Source organism: Marmota monax, unplaced genomic scaffold, assembly GCF_021218885.2.
Source record: "Marmota monax isolate L192 unplaced genomic scaffold, Marmota_monax_Labrador192_F-V1.1 WCK01_AAM20220418_F8-fsc00035, whole genome shotgun sequence".
NCBI classification, from domain to species: domain Eukaryota; kingdom Metazoa; phylum Chordata; class Mammalia; order Rodentia; family Sciuridae; genus Marmota; species Marmota monax.
Window position 1 is genome coordinate 7380601 of NW_026691961.1, and position 16675 is coordinate 7397275.

Below are 16675 nucleotides of genomic sequence, written 5' to 3' on the forward strand. Positions count from 1 at the left end.
GATAGTAAATTAATGGTCCAGCATTTAGGGAGTAAATTTAGATCCCAATGTCAGAATTTATGAGGCGCTACTAGAGTTTCAGAGAGGGTTGTTATCTGGCCAAGGAAAGCCAGGATTTATGAGGCGCCACTAAAGTTTCAGAGAGGGTTGCTATCTGGTCAGGGAAAGCCAGGCATGGGTAAGTTCAAGGAACAGGCAGGCATTCCAAGCAAGTTTAGAAATTGCAATAATTTATAGTAAAGCCGAAATTAACTTGTTATGCCGATGTGGCAAGATGGCTCCCAAACTTAAGAGGGAATTGCTGGGTTTATCAATAGGTAGTTAGCATAGTTAGGTAATTTAGGTCTAATATCAAGTCTAATAAAAAAAACGGAGTGGGCTGGGGTTGTGGGCTCAGCAGTAGAGCGCTTGTCTAACACGTGTGAGGCCCTGGGTTTGATCCTCAGCACCACATATAAATTAAATAAATGTGTAAGGCCAGCCTCAACCTAAAGATTTTAAAAGGCTGCTGAACAAGGCTTTTTTGAGATTTTGCTCCCGGGTGGAACCCTCAGACCAACAGAGTGAGTCTAAGGAGAAGCCTGCTGGGGCTGGACTGGACTGGAATTTTTATTGGGCTTAGGGCAGGAAAAAGGGACTTTCAGAGTCCCCGGTCCTATTGGAGTTGGGGTGGGAGGGAGCTGGCAAAGACCCAGGATTGGCCAGGAGACCCTGCTGATTGAAAGGCGGTTCCATCAGTGCGTGATTGGTGTTTCTTTCCAATGCGAGGGTTCCTTGGTGATTTGTTCCTAAGTCACCATCATGGACCTGACAGCTACCATATCTCAAGCTAATAATAGATGCTGTGTCCCTTAATCTTAATGTAATATTCATATAATACCATCTCTAACTAATATAATAGGTGCTGTGAGATGAGTCGTTGCTTCCCCAAATGCTGAAGTATAACACTGTTATGCCAGATTCGTGGGACCCCAATAGACCTCCAGGAGCTGAATCCGATGCAATTGTTACCTCTGTTGGCCGGTGAGAGTCCTTGCTTCCCCGATGTTGAAGAATAACACCAGAAAAGCACACGCCGAGGCAAGGTCAGAGTAGAAATTAGAAGTTTATTAAAGGACAGCAGAAAAGACTTCTCCCGGAGGAAGAAGGGGACCCAAGAGGTGGAATCCGTGGAAGTGCAGTTGTCTCCCCTTTTTATAGGTTTGGTGATGGAATGCTAGGGGGAAGGGTTAGGACACAGGTGGGCCAAACGGGCAGGAAAGACTTAATTATCACTTTTTGGGATGGGCTTATCACTTCTCTGGGATGGGCTATCTCCAAATCTGTTGGGGGCTGTTCCTGGGTTCCATAAACATTTCTTTGGGGTGGACTTTGGCCTAGGGCCTTTCTGGGACTTCATTAACATTCCATGAGTTGTCCTGCGTTTCCCAGAATCATTGTCAGCATGGCCTCCATTTTAGATTTCACTCGATATTAGACCCGATTTACCTAACTACACTGACTACCTAATTTGAAATCTGGCTTCACAATCACACAAGAATCTTTATTACAAGCTCTAGCCTGGACTCACAACCGTTCCTGACACAGTGGTCCCAGGGAGTGAGTCCTGGTCCTTTGTTCAGTGAGATTTTATAGGTTTTAGGGGGATACTCTATGCATCACTACATCACACAGCAAATCATCCCATACCTCAGGAAAGTCAAACAACAACTCTTAACATTGATTAGCACATTCAATGGTGGGAACAAGGTGGGTAGGGGTGATTGGTTAGTACAAGAGGGGGATTCCTTTGAACTGATTGGTTTAGGCCAGGAGGGGTGTACATGGTTTCCCAACATGTTATCAACCACCATAAACTACTGGGGGGTCATCTGGCATTCCAGGTATTTTCCCCGTCTCATGTTGATTGGAAGTTGCTAGGGGGGTTGCTATGGGTCCTCACCTAGCCTGAGTCAGGGACACCTGGCACTGCAGATCTCTCCTGTTATTTACAGACAAACAACTCAGCAGGGTGGGTATGTGCTTAGGAGTGCTCTGTGGATTTTTCCAAGGACAAGGGTCATGCCCCCTTCCTTAGGACAGGCCTTGAGGTAGAAGCTGCTGTTATTTATTTATTTTTAAAAATGGAGTCACATCAGTTTCTCAACACCAGAGAAGCACGCTGAGGTGGAAGGCTTTATTAAAGGACAGCAGAAAAGACTTAACTCCCCCCCCACCACCGGGAGAAAGAAAGGGACCAAAAGACAGAAACCGTGGAAAGAGAGGTCTTTCCTCTTTTAAATCTAAGGTCTACTTTTGTCCTCCCACATTCCTGTCCTTTATTTCCCTCTATCCTACATGTGAAGGGGGATGCTGGTGGGAAGGCCAAAAGGTGAGAAACAGGTGGACTATTAGGCAGGGAGGAGTGATCTTGGGGGAGGACCTAGGGTGGTTTGATTGCTGGGAGCTTCTTCATTAACAGTTCTTTAGGACTGGGAGGGAGGGAGGAGGGAGGAGGGAGGGGGAGGCGGGGAGGGGGCCTTGGGGACTTTAACATTTAAATTCCCCAGGTGTTGTTCTGGTTCCCTCCCACTCAGATCGAACTCCATTTTCTTTATGGACTCCATTTTTTATATGGTCTCCATTTTCTTTATTGGACTCAATATTAGTCCTGATTTACCTAACTACACCAACTACCTATCTTTAAATCTGGCTTCAGACTGACTCAGTTTCAGAGGCTTCCCTCCTAGTTCCTGGCTCTTGGCCTGTGGTGAGGCAGAACATCGTGTGGGAGCATGTGATTGAGCAAAGTCACTCTCCTCACAGCATCAAGAAGTAGAGAAGGAGAGAGGAAGTGTCTGTGGAAAAAACATCCCCTCAAGGACACGCCCCCAGTGATCTCTTTCCTCCCACCTGGCTGTACCTCCAACAGTTCCCACCACCTCCTACAGCGCCTCCAGCTGGGGACCATACCTGCAATGCACAAGCCTTTGGGGAATATTCCAGATACCAAACTGATAAAAGAAAAAGAAAGAGTTAGCAAATTTGAAGTGCAGTGACAGAAATGATGCAAGGTGACCAACAGAAAGAAAACAAGTGAAAAAAAAATTAACAGCTCATTTAAAGTACAATTATTCTTTCAGAAATCCTTCAGTGCACATATATTCTTCGTTCAGACTTGGCTGACTCAATATAGCTCAGATGAAAGTCTCCCAAGCTTGATCTGTAGATTCAGTGCAATACCAAATTCCCAGAAAACTGCTTCTGAACCCAGAATAGGTGACGCTGACTGCAAGGGGACAAGCTTGACAAACTCCACATCTGGATGCCAGAACCAGTCAAAAAGCTGACGCCATGAAGAGAATGTGACACTGGTGAAGGAAGAGATAGACTCCAGTGGAGATGGACAGAGAGCCCAAACACATGCTCGTATGGTTCACCTGACTCCTTTATCTCAGTGTCAAAGTACTTGGAAAAGGTAGAAAAGTTGGTGTATCAAAACTCAAACATGCCGGGCTCAGTGTGCACACCTGTAATTCCAGCAACTTGGGAGGCTGAATTGGCTAGTATGGGCTACTTAGCAAGACCCTGTCTCAAAATTCTAAAAAAAATGGGCTGGGGCTATAGCTCAGTGGCAGAGTGCTTGCCTCACATGTGTGAGGCACTGGGTTCAATCCTCAGCACCACATAAAAATAAAATAAAAAATAAAGGCATGTTACCCATGTATAACTACAAAAAAAATTTTTTTTTTTAATTAAAAAGGCTAGGGATTCAGCTCAGTAGTCAAGTTCCCCTGATACTGGGTTTAACCCCCAGTGCCAAAAAAAAAAAAAAAAAAAACGCAACAATAAGAAAATAAACCCTCCAATTACAAAGAGATACAGATTGGAATAGAGATCTCACCAAAGAAGATATGCAGGGCTGGGGTTGTGGCTCAGTGGTAGAACACTTGCCTAGCATGTGGGAGGAACTGAGTTCAATTCTCAGCACTGCACTAAAAAAAAAAAAAAAAAAAAAAAATACCATGTTCATCTACAGTTAAAAATATTAAAAGAAGAAGGTGGAGGAGGAGGAGGAGGAGGAGATGATGATGTCATGCAGATGGCAAAGCATGGAAAATGATGCTGAGCTCCACTTGCCATGAGAGAAAATGACAAAAACAGCAAGAGGGCACTGCCATGCAGTCTCCACTGTGGAGGATGTGAACAACAGGGGCTCATGCATTCTGGGGGAGGGCACAGAAGTTGGCCACTATGAAACAGTTTGGCAGTTTCTCACCATAGGACTCAACACTCATGATACTAAGAATTCAGACAACTGCCTTGAAAACCTATGTCTAAATACAGCATGCAGTGGCACACAGCAGTCGTGTTCACAATGGTCAAGAACTTTAAAGAATTAGGATGTACCTCAATAGGTGGGTCAATAACAGAACTGCACAGCATTCATGTCATGGAGGCCTGGGGACTCTGAGTTCCCCCAGGCCTCTGCTCTGGCCCACACCTGAGCCACCTGCACTCCCTTTGTCTTTGTGCCTCACAGTGAGGCAAAGAGGGTTCTATATGGAGACACCTGTAGATGCAGAGGATAAACTCAGGAGAATGCAGGGACAAACCCAAGTCTGCATCTTTGCCCACAGAAGCCTCCTGGGGAAGGACAGCCAGACCTGGAGGCAACCCCAGGAGCCCCATAGGACCATACCTACCAGGTAGAACCTAGAGGCAGCTCCTGGACCCACCTCTGATCAGCTTGGAAGACCTCGTACCATACCTTCATTTCCCCAAGCAACTTCTGTTTATCTCTTTTCACAGGCATCAACTGCCTCCTGAGCTTGGATTCTGTTAGCTTGTTCAGTCTGTGCCACAGGCTAGTCCTGATGCAGAACCTCTAAAATTCACTGTTCTGATTATTCCACAACATAATTTTGGGCATTTAAGCTGAAATGGAGCCTGCCATCCCATGCCTTGATCTGAAAGCATGGCACCACGGTCAGAATGTTTGCCTTCCAGATTTCATGTGTTAAAAACATTATCCCCAAAGTCCTGAAGCCCAGAAAGCATAGGGCTGGACAAACCACCCCTCCCACCTCCTCCAGCTGCCCCCCCTTGCAATTTGAAATAGCCAAGATGTCCCTTTTAATCTCATCAGGGAAGGTGTCTCAAGAAGGCATAGAAGAGGATGCTCCACGTGGTCATGGTGTCTCACCGGTGTCCACTGGGCCCAGCTGGCCCTTTACGGGAGTGAGGGTAGAACAGCTTGGGTCCACAACCCTCTTCTGAGGGAAGACTGGGACAAAGCCTGAAGGAGGGAGGGAAGGGACGGGCTGGCTGTCAGGATGCTGAGGGTGAGGCCCCTCCCCACAGGAGCACAGAGGCTGAGAAGGGCTTCCTGCTTCCATCCAGGCTCTGGCCATACACAGGTGCCCCTTCCCAGGAGGTCCAGTTGAGCCAAGGGTCAGCTCCAGGGACTTTAGTCCATTTTTGCCAAAATGGACATGATGCAACGTAGTCCAGTTCTAGAATTTTCAGGACTGAGCCTGCGGCATGTCCAGAGTAGAAGGCAGCTCCTCCTGTAGTCCGTGCCTCTGACCATGACCAGCTCCCTCACAGGTGTCTCCCTGCTGGGACTCTGCACCCTGTTGGCTGCAGGAAGGGCCACAGGCTGAAGCTGGGATGGGCCACGTACTCTGTGTGTTTCCTGAGAGGGCTGAGGGCTGACACCCCCTGTAGCAGGCCAAGGCACAGTAGTCACTGCCTCTGCCCTGGGAGTCTGGGGGAACTGGCCTGGTGAGGGACACAAAGGCCCAGTCCTCCTGTGGCAGGTAGGCTGACTGTTCCCCCAACTCCACACATCCTGCTGGCTGCACACTCACTGAGCTCAGGGCTTCTGAGAGACCAGGACCAGTGCCCTCCTGCTCCTCCAGGCTTGAGGATTGCCTGGAGCGTGCCAGGCCATAGGTGAGCAGTGTGATGGCCTCCCAGATGCTGGACTCTGAGGCTCCTTGCAGGGTGTTGACACAGTCCTGAGTCAGCTGTGGGCTGGCTCCATGGGTCCCTATCCAGGTCTGGAACAGAGCACAGGGAGGAGGGAAGGGCTTAAGCAGCAGGTTCAGAGCTCACTTTGGGGCAACTACTTTACCCTGGGCAGGCCCAGCCTTTCTCCTTCTCCAGGAAGCTCTCTTGCCTTCCATACCATAGGCCAAGAGTACCTGTGCCCAGAACATTCCATCTTTCCCCATGTGCCAGCCTGGCATCAGCACAGGACCTTGTGTGCTCCCTCAGTACTCCCCAGCCTTAAGCCCTGCACTCACGGCAGCCTGAACCAGGGTAAAGTTGATGACAGGTGCTAAGGACAAAGCTAACCTCTGAGAGCACTCTGCCAGGGTCTTCCAGCAGCTACAAAGCCTGGGCACCCCAAAGAACCCCACTTACACACAAGGCAAGAGATGCAGTCAGGACCCTCTCTGGAACCACTGGAAGCCCTTACCTCCAAAATGAATCTGTTCCCTCAGTGGAACCAAAGCCTCCACCAAATGCACCACACATTACACCCTCCATCTGCTTCCTGGAGAGCTGACCTATAGCACCATACCTGTACCTGCACCCCATCCCTGAAGTCTGAATAACGCCTGGCAGCTGCCATGGTTCTGCAGAAAAGGGGTCAGTGCCTATAACTGGGATGACATAGCCCAAGGGCCAACTACTTCTGCCTGCTCAGCCTGTCCTCTTGATAGGACAGCTGCCTGGGCTCTTGACAGTCACATCCACTGGCTTGGGGAAGAGTGGAACTCCCTCCAGAGCCAAGTGCCCAGTTTTGAGCTACAACTTATACTTTTGGACAACAGAAAACTAGTCTCCCTATTGAGAGAACAAAGGATGTTTTTGCATAATAAGCTGGAGACCATGTGAAGGGGACATCCCTGGCCACAGGGTGGAGCAAGATCCTGGGGAAGAGCAGGGTCAGCTTGGCCTGGACCTTAGGGAAGAACTCAGCACTGAGAGGGGAAAGACAGAGACCACCATGGGAGATTTTCCTCTCCCGACCTCCTCTCAGGAAGCATGAACTGCCAACCCCAACAGAGGTAGGGGGCTACAAAAGTGATCTGAAGCTCTCCCTCCCAGGCCCACAATAGGGAAATACAGGGTGCACTCATGTGCAATGGTGCCAGGGAGATACCCAAGAGCCCATAAGGTACCAGACACTTCACAGTGGCCACCAAAGAAGAAGTCAGGGGTCCTATTAGGGCCAGGACAGTAGTACAAGCCAAAGACCCTTCCCCGTAGCCACAGGACAAAAACCTTTGGGGAAGAGGAGGTGAGAAGAAGGAATGAGATGGGGTGGGTGCAGACAGCCCATAATATGCACCTTGAACTGAATATTTCCCTCAGTAGCAGAGCAGAGAAATGAAAGTTTAATTTTCCCATCAAGAATGGAACTGGGGGCTGGGGTGGTGACTCAGTGGTACAGCGTTCACCTAGCATGTGTGAAGCCCTGGGTTTGATCTTGAGCACCACATAAAGATAAAGGTATTGTGTCCATCTACAACTAAAAACTATTTAAAACAAAGAAGAATGGAACTGGAACTAGGGCTATGGCTCAGTGGCAAAGTGCTTGCCTAGCATGTGTAAAGCACTGGATTTGATCATTAGCATAGCATAAAAACAAAGAAAAAAGAAGTATTTTTTAAAACATCATCACACAAAAAAAAAGAAAGAATGGAACTGGAGGCCAGGGAACAAAAAGAAATCAGCAGTGAAAATACAGTTAAATTATTACCATTTGAGACAGTGTGTCAATTTGGACCCACAAACTATACAAAAAAAAAAAGACCAGACCAGCCCCCATCCAAGCCCACACCTGCTCAGGTCAAACCTTGGAGCCATATCTGCTCCCATGTTCTGCAGTGCCCTCTGCACACACCTGGAAGTTCCCGTTGTGCACAGTGTAGAGGGGCTGGAAGAACACTGCTGGTGAAGGCACGTTCTGGTGGAAGGTTTTCTTCACCCTGAGGCCAGGAAGGGACAGTCAGAGCCTGCAGAGACCCTAGTACAGGCACCTCCCAAGGCCACACTCCAGAAAGTCTGAGGTCACTGCAGAGACGGAGCTCTCGTCCAGCCAGAAGATGTCAACCTGCCTCACCCAGGCTGCTGCCCCTCCCTCCCTCTTGCTCCTCAGAGGACTGGGCATGATGGTTCACTTCTGTAGTACCAGCTACTCAGGAGGCTGAGGCAGGAGAGTTGCTTGAGCCCAAGAGTTCAAGATCAGCTTTGGCAACATAGCAAGATTCATTCTCAAGAACAAACCAACCCACCCACCCTATGGACAAACCCACCCTCAGGGCAAAACACAAATGGCAGGCTGTGACCTCTCTGGCTAATGCCCCATAGAACTGATTTATATCAAGGCATATGTCTTTTCCAGGTGAGCTGCAGCCACAGAGTCAGTGCCTGGAAGTGGCCAGTCCTGCCCTCAGCCCTCAGAGCCAGTAGCTCCAGGAACTACATGTGTGCTGCTGGCAGATAAGCCCAGCTCCCAATCCACCTGATCACCCAGCTGCCTGCCCAGGACCCACACTCCCTCAAAAGGAGGCCATGCAAGGTTCCAACCCCACAGGTCCAGCTCAACCTCCCTGACCTCCCAGGGCCTAGCCTCTGGAGTTCACCTCAGGGATCACCACTCAAATCCCATCTTCTCTGCCTAAGACCCTGGCAACTCCTTCTGAGGTGTTCTGTCTCCTCACCCTCGCTCAAGTCAAATCACCTGTACATCAGTGGTCCATTCTAACCACCTGAACCAAATGGTGTGGCATCACATGCTGCTCTCTTCCAGTGTTCTAAGGAGAAGCTGGCACCCTCCCCATACCCTCCTGCCCTGTGTCCAACCCTCTTGTTCTCTCCATCATTTGTCTGCAGCTGGACAATCTCCTCCTCAGTCCCAGATAGGGCTCCTGTGACCGCGAAACCTGGCATGTGGTACATAAGGTGTGGGGGCTTATCTTGCTCTCTGAGGTGTCTGTCAGGGATGAGAACAGGGTCCTGTGCACCCCAGTTGCCCAAAATAGCACTTCAATACAACATGTGAATGGATGAGCAAACCAAGCAACATCCCCAGTGCCAGGAGACAAGGACCTCAGGTTCCTGAGTCCCAGGAACTCTGGGTCTCTCCACAGTTGGTGGGGACCAAGCATATCACATGTTCAGGTTTACCACAGCACCCCCTTCCCTTCTCTCCCCTGTCAACTTGGGGATACACCAACAATGGCCCAGTATGGACACTTGAAAACCCAACTCCATTCAGGACCAGACAATGGAGAGGGAAGAAAAGGAGCAGGGGGGTTGGCCTTATGTCCCAGACACCACATACCTACACATGCACAGACTGATATGCCCACACACATGCACACACACTAAACATGCATACACTAAGACATTCACATATACACGCTCACGTGTACATGATAAGACATTGTGTGTGCATGCACTGATAGTCAAGTGTATAGGCTCACGCACACACAGTAGCGTAGCCACCTACCTGGGTGACAGCTTGAACAGGAGGTAGGTCAGGCCAGTCAGAAGGAGAAAGACAGGTACAGCGACAAAAGTGCTGTCTAGCCAGCCCCAGGATGGGACCAGGAGGCCTGTGGGCAAGAAAGGAGAGGTTCCCCCAAGCCCACCTGACAAAGGGCCCCTATCAGTTCCCTGGGCCAAAGAGGAAAGAATTTGGGATGGCCTTGGAGGTTAGTGCAAAGCCTGCTGAAGTCCCTGGGGTGAGTCTCACTCTCAGCTGCCCCTCCATCTGCCACACAGCTGGTGGTCAGGTCATTGAGCCTTCCTAGCAGCACTATGCACAAGGGTCAGCCTTACCCTCACTAAGGAGACTGAGCCCCATCTGGCATAGAGTTCCAGGTCACACTCACTCCCAATGGTAGCCACTAGATGCAGGCTCCTAGGAGCCCAGGGTGTGTTTCCCTTTGCATATCTCAGACTGCAGGGGAAGGGGCCTTGGGGTGAAAAGTAAAGGGGTGGGATGGTCAGAAGAGTGGAGGCCAAGCTGTGGATGAGCAGCCGCCATGTGGACCCACCTCCTCGCTGGGGCGAGGGGAAGCACACAGATTGGCTCCACTCACTCCACTGGCCCTCATGACGCTCCTCTTCAATCACATCGTCCTCCAGCACGGCCATCCGCACACGCAACCTAGCCTCATAGGTAGATCCAGGATCCAACTCGATGGCTTCAAGGATGAGCCAGGTCACCCCCACAATGCGGTCCTTGTGCCGGGCCTGCTGCAGAGCCAGGGAGAGTGAGCAGGTACCAGGTGTGGGGCTGGGTCTAGCTGGAGAGTGCACACAGCAGACCACTCACACACACACATGTGCACACTCATACACAGACACACCCCTGTTCACAAAATGCAGGCACACACACATCTACAGGCACATTTCACACTCACACACTCAGACACCCCAATACACACTCACACATGTAGACACAAAGCACAGGCACACTCATGTACAAATCACATACAAACACACAAACACATCCACGCACAGGCATGCTCACGCCCTACTGTGTGTACACATACACACATACACTGGCATACTTGTGTGCATGGGGAGGATGCGCATACACACACACCTGACTCTGGCTCCCTTTCCTCCTCACCATTCATGGCAGCCGCTCTGGGGAAGAAAAGACCCAGGGGAGCAAGCCAAAGCATTACCTCCCAGGCCTCTTCCTGCCTCTTGAGGGCCAGCTCATAGCTGAGAAGTGTGGTCATTGGCTCCAGGGCAGGGCTGATGGTCCAGGTGAGGACACAGGAGCCAGAGCTGATGTTGCTGTGCAGGTCAGAGGGAGGGTCCAGCTTAACTGAAACAGAATGGATATGTGAGGTCTTCAGCATGCCAAGATCTAGGGCACTAAGATTCCCGTGATGCATGGTGAAGGCCCCTTCAGACCAGGGAAGTCACTGGAAGACAGGGACAGAACAACTATCCTAGCCCCTGTAGCAAGGAGGTTTCCCAATGCTGCTCCCCTTTCCTTCACACTCTGCTGCTGGACTCCTTCCTGCTCTGACTGGAGTGCATTTCTAGTGATGTGAACCCAACTCAGCCCCCACCCCAGCTGGCCCTGCAGCTTCATCCTCTGCCCAAACCCTGGCCCTGCAGTAAGTAGCACATGGCCATCCCCTCCCAGGGTCACCTGCTTCCAACCCCAGGTCTCCCTTGGCAAGGACTCAAGACCACAGGGGTCACAGGCTGAGGTCCCTGCCCCCACCCACCAAGCAGTAGGCTGGCCCTGGGAAGGCACCCCTGCTCACCATGTCTCCGGGGCAGGTACTGTGGGTCCACCAGGCTGACCTGCTCCTTCCCAGAGACACAGCGGTGGAGAGTGATGGTGAAGTTGTCAGAGGGCAAGAGCACCTCCTCAGGGGGCAGCTCCAGGGTGCAGGCACTGCCCTGGAAGATGCACTTGTGCTTGCTGCCAGGTGCCTGGTTGCTGGAAAGGCCATACATCAGCACCAGGGCAAGCTGCTTCCAGGGGGCTGCACTCCCACCACCCTTCCCCTCACCTAGTGAAGAGGAGCCAGGAGCCAGAGCCAGGACCCAGGTCAGGGGCAGACCAGTGGCAATCGATCCTGAGGATGTTGTTGGTGAGGCAGGTGAAGGTTCCAGCCCATGTCCCTGGGGATGAGACCATTGGAGCCTGTACCAGGTGCTTCTGGGCAGAGCTGAGGCAGGGGCAAGAGAGGGCCTGACAGCTGAACCCTAACAAGGCAGTCTCCAGAGAATGACCAAAGGCAGGTCTGGGGGGCCTGGGGGTAATGGGCTCAGTCCATGTACATAGGGAAGTCAGGACCAAGACGAGGGCACAGGAAGCCTAGGGTCAATGGGACCCCGGAGGACAGGTCCTAGCAATCTGGGTCCATTCTTCTCCCAGGGATGCCCCCACTTCCAGCCCCTAGCTCTCCATCCAGCTGCCCCACACAGACACAAGTGCCCAATACTCACCTCCTCCCTCCTCAGGGACAGAAACTCCCCAGCAGGCACAGGTACAGAATAGGAGCCATGTGCCCAGATCTCGAATCAGGGCCTCACTCTCCAAGGTCCAACCTGCAAGGGACTAGACTGAGAGGCCTATGCCTCTCTGGGTGGGAAGTTCCCTGAGATTCCACTTAGCAGAGGCTCTGAATGGGATATCACCTTCACCATCACCATTTCCAATGAAAGAAACCAGGCATCCCTGTCCAATCTTCACTGGTAAGAATCCGCAGCTCAGAAGGGTCACTTGACCCAACCAAGGACTGTGGCTTCCATGTGCAAGACACAGCTTCCTGGAGTCTGAGAGCAGCATCTCCATGTATGCCTACAAGGCCCTCTCTGAGACCACCATCCTCTGCCTGTCCTTCCCCCTAGCCAGGCCCAGGCCCACACTGAAGGGCAGTCAGGATTGGGGAAAACTGTCAGGCCCATGGAGCTCCTGGGTGTCACATGCTATGCCAGCTGTGGAAACTGCACTTTGTACTTTGGTTTTGACAATCATGAGAAAGGCTGTTGGGTTCATAACACGAAAGCAGATGCCAAGGAGGGGAAGGGCCTTGACCCAGGGGCACACATTAGCTTTCAATCATGCGTAGCTAGCCGCACTGCCTTTTGATGCCTTAAATGAAGACCTGATGTAGCTCTGCCTCAGTAACATGGTTGAGGATGGCAGTAGGTGTCCATGCAACAGATGGCACTTGCCAAAATGCCCATCATCTCTCTATTCCCAGGCGTCCTACACCCCAAGAAGGACAAGCCCCTTTGCTGAGGATCCCTGGGGGAGCCAGAGATTGACTACAGACAGAGGGATCAGGAAGCTCCTGGCTGTGGGGAAGCTGCTGACGCCCTATCACCCCATTTGCAGCTACAGATGGCTCGCTGATAGCCCCTAAGCAGGAAGCAGGGCCAGCTGGGTTACACAAGCCCGATTAGTGATAAGGAAGAAAAAGGAAGCAGACATGCACACAGATCAGAGCGTGCTTACCCCCCAGAAGCCCTCATCCCTCAGCAGGCACCTACCCACCTTAGCACCCCGAGGACAAACCACTGATAAGACCCAATCTTCCCTGGAAAGGAGTATGCAGCCTGGCACTACCAGCAGCAGCATGAAAGGCAAGTTCTCCGTGGTAATGTCTGGAAGCTGGGGATGTAGATCAGTGGTAGAGCACTTGCCTAGCATGGCAGGCAGGGTCTGTCCCCTCCTGTGATACTTCCTGGCACTGTCAGTCCATTCAGGGTGGGAAGGCACCAAGGCCTGGTAAAAGCTCATCACAGCAGCCACTTCCTGCTAAGAGCTGGCCCAGACCCCTGTGGAGACTCTGTTCCAGGAGAGGCACCCACCCAGCCCAGCCACAGGTTGGCCCAGGAGCAGGTGGCTGGAAAGCAAGCCATCAGGTATCTCTCAGCTCCACAGTCCCCCTCTATAGACCAGGTGGGAAGAATAGTGGGCAGGATGCAAACAAGAGGAGTGACAGAGAGCTAGGTGCCACCAGCAGCAACCTGGGGAAACTGAGGCCCAGAGAGACCAGGGACTTGCCCCACATGTAGCACATGGCAGCTCTGTTCTTAGTAAGGGTCCTCCTAGCTCCCACACAGCCTGAAGCTGCCTGAGGGCAATGTGTGAGTCCATCAGTACATACCCACTGAGAACCACACAAAGGGGGTGAAGCCTCAGGGCATCACAGATCTCCCTTTAAGTCACTGCAGACATGGGATGAGATATTACAGAGGGAGGCAAACCCTGGGCCAGCCAGTCAGCATAGTACCCCTTGGTCCTCGAAGAGGTGCCAGGCTGGCTCCAGGGAAGTCTCACACAGAAGGTCACAGGATGGCATGAGAACAAGAGGGGAAGCCAGAGTCTGCATCACCAGACAGAGGTGCTTCCTGACACCCTGGCTGACACCAGGGACTAGTATGGCCTTCCCCATCAGGTCTGCAAACACAACACGAAGCCCACGGGTCCACATCTGGCCCAGATGGCCTACCTATCCTGGATTTCTGGGATACATGAATTTGTGGGATGCCCTGTTGCTGGAACCCTGACTTTGACCATGGGGTCTGCCAGCCCCAGGGGAGGGTATCCATATAGGCCCTGCATATATGGTATCCATATTGGCCCTCAGGCCCCACTATTCCTCCCATGCCAGAGCAAGCCACCATCATGGGGGATGTCCAGGAGGCTTTATGTCCAGGAGGCTTTGGACTCCTTAGTGCCTTGTAGGACATGCTCCAAATTGGCTCCACTAGGGACCAGTCACTGTATTCACTTACTGTCACACAAAACCTATTATATATTTTGTGTGTGTGTGTACATGTGTACGTGTGGTTCTGGGAATGAACCCAGGGCCAGGAGAGTGCTCTACACTGAGCCACACCCCAGCCCTGGTTTTCATCTTAATGGGGGAAGACATGAGATCCTGTTTCTCTTGCCCACATCTAAAGCTAGAGGATGTGGAGGCAGATGGATGGAGGTTGCTATTTAAATAAACCCTTGTCCAGCACTGTCTTCTCTCTGCTGGAGGTGAAGAGAGAAATGCAGATTCTAGCTGCCAGAAGCAGCTGCACCCTGGGGTGCATGGAGGCTGTGCCAGGAAATAGGGCTGAAAATGGGAGCAGGAGAGAACTCCCTCTTTGGGTCACACAGGATATGGCCTTCTCAGGCACAGGGGAACTCCCAAAGCTGTTGAGCACAGGTTGGTGATCCTGATGGGTCTGGGTATACATAGGGAGCAGAAGGGACAGTGTGGGCAGGCCAGCTGCTTGAGGACAAAGATAACAGACAAGAGGGGCCAGACATAACGGCTCACACTTGTAATATCAGTGACTCAAGTTTGAAGCGGGAGGATTGTGAATTTGAGGCCAGCTTCAGCAGCTTAGAAAGACCTGTCTCAAAGCAATAAATTTAAAAGACTGGGGATGTAGCTCAGTGGTAAAACACTCCTAGGTTCAACACCCAGTACTGGAGGAAGGAGGTACAGGGAGACGCAGAGAAGGTCAGGAATCAGGGAGGGGTTCCTAGAAGCATCTTGCCACACATTTTCTGTCAGGGAGGATGCATGGGGGTCAGGGGTCTGAGGGCACACCAAGCTGAAGTTCAGGAGAGAAGAGGGCTGGACCAGAGATGCTGGGTGGATAAGGGCACAGACCCAGGATTGGGGGGAAAGGGCAATGACAGTGCCCAAGGAGCACGGGGGTGGAGGGGAGGGGTCAGAGAGCCTGCAAGGGTGAACACAAGCCTACCGCCTGGCCCCCTTCACTCTATGCCCTGGGCCTGGCTTCTTCCCCATCTCAGTGCTCTCCGCAGCTCACCTCCAGCCCCCAATCTATCTCCCCAGACAGAGTGTGCCAGGGCACAGTGCAGGAGCTGATGAGGTTCTCCTCAGGGCCTGGGGAACTATGCCCACTACTCCTGCTGCCTCAGTGGGGGGTAACCCTCTTCCAGCACTCCCCCTCACCAGTCCAGCAGTCCCCCTGCAGGTGAAGCTTACTGCTCTGTGGAGTCCCAGTAGGGACCGGGCTCCAGGGTGACCTGCAGACTTCTGCTATCTTCTTCACAAATGCTCCCCCACCTTACTACAGAGGCCACCCTGGTCATCCATGAAGGGAACAATGGAACGGAATTTGAACTCACACCAGGAGGGTTTCCACTGACCTCACAAGGCCAGAGGGGAGCCCAGAACAACAGGCCCATTTCCTCAAGCCCCTCATGAGAACAGCTAGCCCAGAGCCCCAGGGGATGCAGAGGGCATTGCTTCCTCAGGAAAGCACCCTCTTCCATTCTGCCTGCCTAGCTGAGCTGACCCTCCTGGAATCCCACCTGCACCTGCTGCCTCCCAGCTCCCCCTCTGCCCTGAAGCCCCCAGAGGCCTGGGAGCTCGGAGGGGCTTTACCTGCCCCAGGGCCTCACTTACACCTCATGGCCATGACAATACCATTTGCTCTCATGCCCACAAAGGTCAACTCAGTCACAGAAGAAGTTTCTTCCATAATCAGAAGCACCCTTACCCTGTCCAGCTGGAGCATGACTACACAGACCACAATGGTACCCATGCCCCCTGAAGGCCTGGAAATTGCAGTGTATGATTCTATGGTCAGCACTGCAAATTCTACAGTCTCAGATATGCTAAGGCCAGAGCACCAGAGGACGAAAAATTGGGAAGAAGCTCCCAAATGCCACGGTGGTTCCCTGGGCCCAGGGATAGAGGACCACTTGTCTCTCTCTGTTTCCTGAAGTTCATGCTACGGTCAGAGGTTGGGGAACCCAGAATACAGACTCACCTTCCCAGATGCATCTGCCCAGTGCCATTGAGTCTCAGCATCACCAGCCCAGAGGCAACCTGCTATGACAGTCCTTGATGTGCAGCAAAGCCCCTCACCTGATCCAGGAGATAACCACAGCGGCAGTGACGTGGCCTCATGACAGGCTGACACAGGCCACCCACATCTTAAACCACGGCACAAAGCAGAGTAACCCTCATGGAGCTGAGAGACGCCTGTCACTGCTTACCACAGGCCCTGTGACACTGAGTTGCCAAACCTGGGTGTTAGTGATCTGTCTCCTGACTGGCAGATGGGAGTCCCCTGTGCTTCTCTCGAGAACCAGAGCACCACTGTCAAGTTGCACCGAACTAGCAGAGGAAGCAAGGACCCTGACAGC

The 16675-nt window shown here is 52.0% G+C and overlaps 1 protein-coding gene across 1 annotated transcript; it reads right to left on the reverse strand.

Moving 5' to 3' along the window:
- Positions 1 to 3409: 3409 nt before the first annotated feature.
- Il9r (interleukin 9 receptor) lies at positions 3410 to 16068 on the reverse strand. The gene is made up of 9 exons (XM_046445998.2): positions 16024 to 16068; positions 11989 to 12100; positions 11550 to 11661; positions 11298 to 11476; positions 10701 to 10846; positions 10062 to 10263; positions 9512 to 9617; positions 7901 to 7985; positions 3410 to 6044 (listed from the first exon to the last, which is right to left on the reverse strand). The coding sequence occupies exons 1-9, from the start codon at positions 16066 to 16068 to the stop codon at positions 5505 to 5507; spliced, it is 1527 nt and encodes a 508-aa protein (XP_046301954.1). The 3' UTR covers positions 3410 to 5504.
- Between the last annotated feature and the right edge of the window lie 607 nt (positions 16069 to 16675).

Bases quoted from the DNA above. Each gene is read 5' to 3' on its own strand.
- Il9r (XM_046445998.2), bottom strand. From the start codon at position 16,068: ATGGGTACCATTGTGGTCTGTGTAGTCATGCTCCAGCTGGACAGG. The intron at 9,618-10,061 runs GTGGGTCCACAT...TCTTGCCCACAG, and splicing joins CCCCTCGCCCCAGCGAGGAG to GCCTCCTGGTCCCATCCTGG. The intron at 6,045-7,900 runs GTGTGTGCAGAG...GCTCTGTTCCAG, and splicing joins TGCACAACGGGAACTTCCAG to ACCTGGATAGGGACCCATGG.